At 49.6% G+C, this 1,933-nt stretch overlaps 1 protein-coding gene across 1 annotated transcript; it reads right to left on the bottom strand.

Annotated features, from left to right (window-relative positions):
• Nucleotides 1-592: 592 nt before the first annotated feature.
• Nucleotides 593-1,927, bottom strand: LOC119345735 (peroxidase 2-like). Its single transcript, XM_037615654.1, has 2 exons — nt 1,650-1,927; nt 593-1,547 (listed from the first exon to the last, which is right to left on the bottom strand). The coding sequence occupies exons 1-2, from the start codon at nt 1,869-1,871 to the stop codon at nt 777-779; spliced, it is 993 nt and encodes a 330-aa protein (XP_037471551.1). The 5' UTR covers nt 1,872-1,927; the 3' UTR covers nt 593-776.
• Nucleotides 1,928-1,933: the final 6 nt, after the last annotated feature.

Raw genomic sequence — 1,933 nt, forward strand, 5'->3', positions numbered from 1 at the left:
AAAAAAATCAATTTGTGCGATTAGATTACTTTTTTTGGGTCCAAATCAGTTTTTGTAGATTATAAGATAGAAAACCAAGTCATTTGCACTATTTTGGTTGTAAGACTCGGTCACATTTTCCCAAGGTTTATGTATCCTCTATTATAGAAAAATCCAACCCAAAGCAATTTAAAGTTATGCTTTCTGGAGTATTCTTTCCCATTTGTTAAATTTGATGGTATGCTATTTTATGGTTATTTTAAATGTTAATACTCAATTTGACGTTGCATACTAGAAGGCACTAACTCATGCCTACATGAAGAAACTATATGAAATTATATAAAGCTTATATGAGTATATAAAGCTTATGTGCTCATAATAGGACATGCTATAAACTATGAAATTATATCTCTGTGCTCTTTGTTTGTGCATACTCTTAAATATTATTTAATGGGGAACTATTCATGATTATTAATAAAAAAATTATTATTTTGTTTATATTTCATACTTAAATTTCGGCAGCAAAGCGCGGGGATTTGTCTAGTTGATTCATGAAATCGTGGCAGGGGTTCACATGTCAATCATTTCATGTTCAAAGCATCCAAGGTCTCTGTTCAAAACATGCATGTTGCATGCATCACTTTATTATCCCAAATACAAAGAACATTGGCTGACAGCGCACTTACTTGATGTTGGCGAGAATCGAACAAAGGAATAACAAAAGAAAAGACAACAGTGTTTGCATAACGCGCAGTGAAAGAATCGCCATGCATGCACGTAGACGAACATTCGTGCACTTAGTAGTAGTTGATGGCCCGGCAATTCTTCCTGATCTGTCCCTCGTCGCCGGTCTTGACCTCGATGCCGGCCATCTTCACCATGGCTTTCTCAAACCTGTCCTCCCACCATCCGGGGATGTTGGCGTTGTCCACCACCATCTTCGCCGTCTCCTCCGATGTCAGGAGCGCTGCGTCGGAGGTGAAGAGCACCGTGTGGGACAACACGTTCTTGTAGTACTGCCTGTCCAGATCGTTTGGGGTCACTACGTCCTGCATCACCGTGTAGTCGTTGCCGCCCGGGGTGGCGTCGGCGGGGCACTGGCCACGCAGGAATGCGGCGAGGCCGCCGTCGATGTCGGAGGAGACGTTGAGGCGGTCAGGGATGAAGGCGGAGCAGTGGGAGCGCCCGATGGTGTGTGCACCGGAGAGGATGACCAGGTCCTCCGCGTCGAGGCCCTTGACGACGAAGCTGTCCACGAGGTCGCTGAGGTTGGACGTGGGTGGGACGAGGAACTTGACCGGCTCGGAGGCGTTGGAGAAGGTGCCGTCGCGGCGGCCGGACGGCACCTCGAAGTCCACCTTGCCGGCGCTGAGGATGCAGGACGCGTCGCGGGCCGAGAAAGCGATGATGTCGGCGCAGGAGACGACGCCCGGGCAGGCCGCCTCGAGGGCGTCCTTGATGGCGTCGATCAGCTCGAAGCCGCGCAGGGAGGGATTGTTGGGCGCGCTGAGCTTCTCAGGCGTTGGGCTGAACGGGGTCGGGTCCAGGAGGACCGAAGCGTCACAGCCCTAAGGTGGTCACCGACGAGACAACAAAATTAATCAATTATAAAAGTAAACATACATGTTTGCAATGCAATTTATTTCTTCCGGTGAGTGGCTAGTGTGTACCTCGACGAAGCAGTCGTGGAAGAGCATGCGGATCATGGCAGCGCCATTGCCGGGGTTCTGGGAGATGGCGTCCATCATGACGCCCTTGACGATGGCCTCCGCCTGGGGGCACCTGTCGTGGTAGAACCCAATCTGCAGAGGGCTAGCCTGGCACCCCACGGCGAGCAGCAGCAAAGAACACGCCACCAGAAGGTACAGCTTCTCATCACCAGCAGCCGCCATTGTTTCAAGGTAGCTAGCTAGCTAGCTCGAGTTCTTGAGTCGTGACTAAGATAAAAGAGAGA

This window comes from Triticum dicoccoides, unplaced genomic scaffold (genome assembly GCF_002162155.2).
Source record: "Triticum dicoccoides isolate Atlit2015 ecotype Zavitan unplaced genomic scaffold, WEW_v2.0 scaffold27408, whole genome shotgun sequence".
NCBI classification, from domain to species: domain Eukaryota; kingdom Viridiplantae; phylum Streptophyta; class Magnoliopsida; order Poales; family Poaceae; genus Triticum; species Triticum dicoccoides.

Excerpts from the sequence above, each read along its gene's own strand:
- LOC119345735 (XM_037615654.1), bottom strand. The coding sequence starts at position 1,871 with ATGGCGGCTGCTGGTGATGAGAAGCTGTACCTTCTGGTGGCGTGTTCT. Across the intron at positions 1,548-1,649 it reads TCCACGACTGCTTCGTCGAG|GGCTGTGACGCTTCGGTCCT; the intron begins GTACACACTAGC and ends TGACCACCTTAG.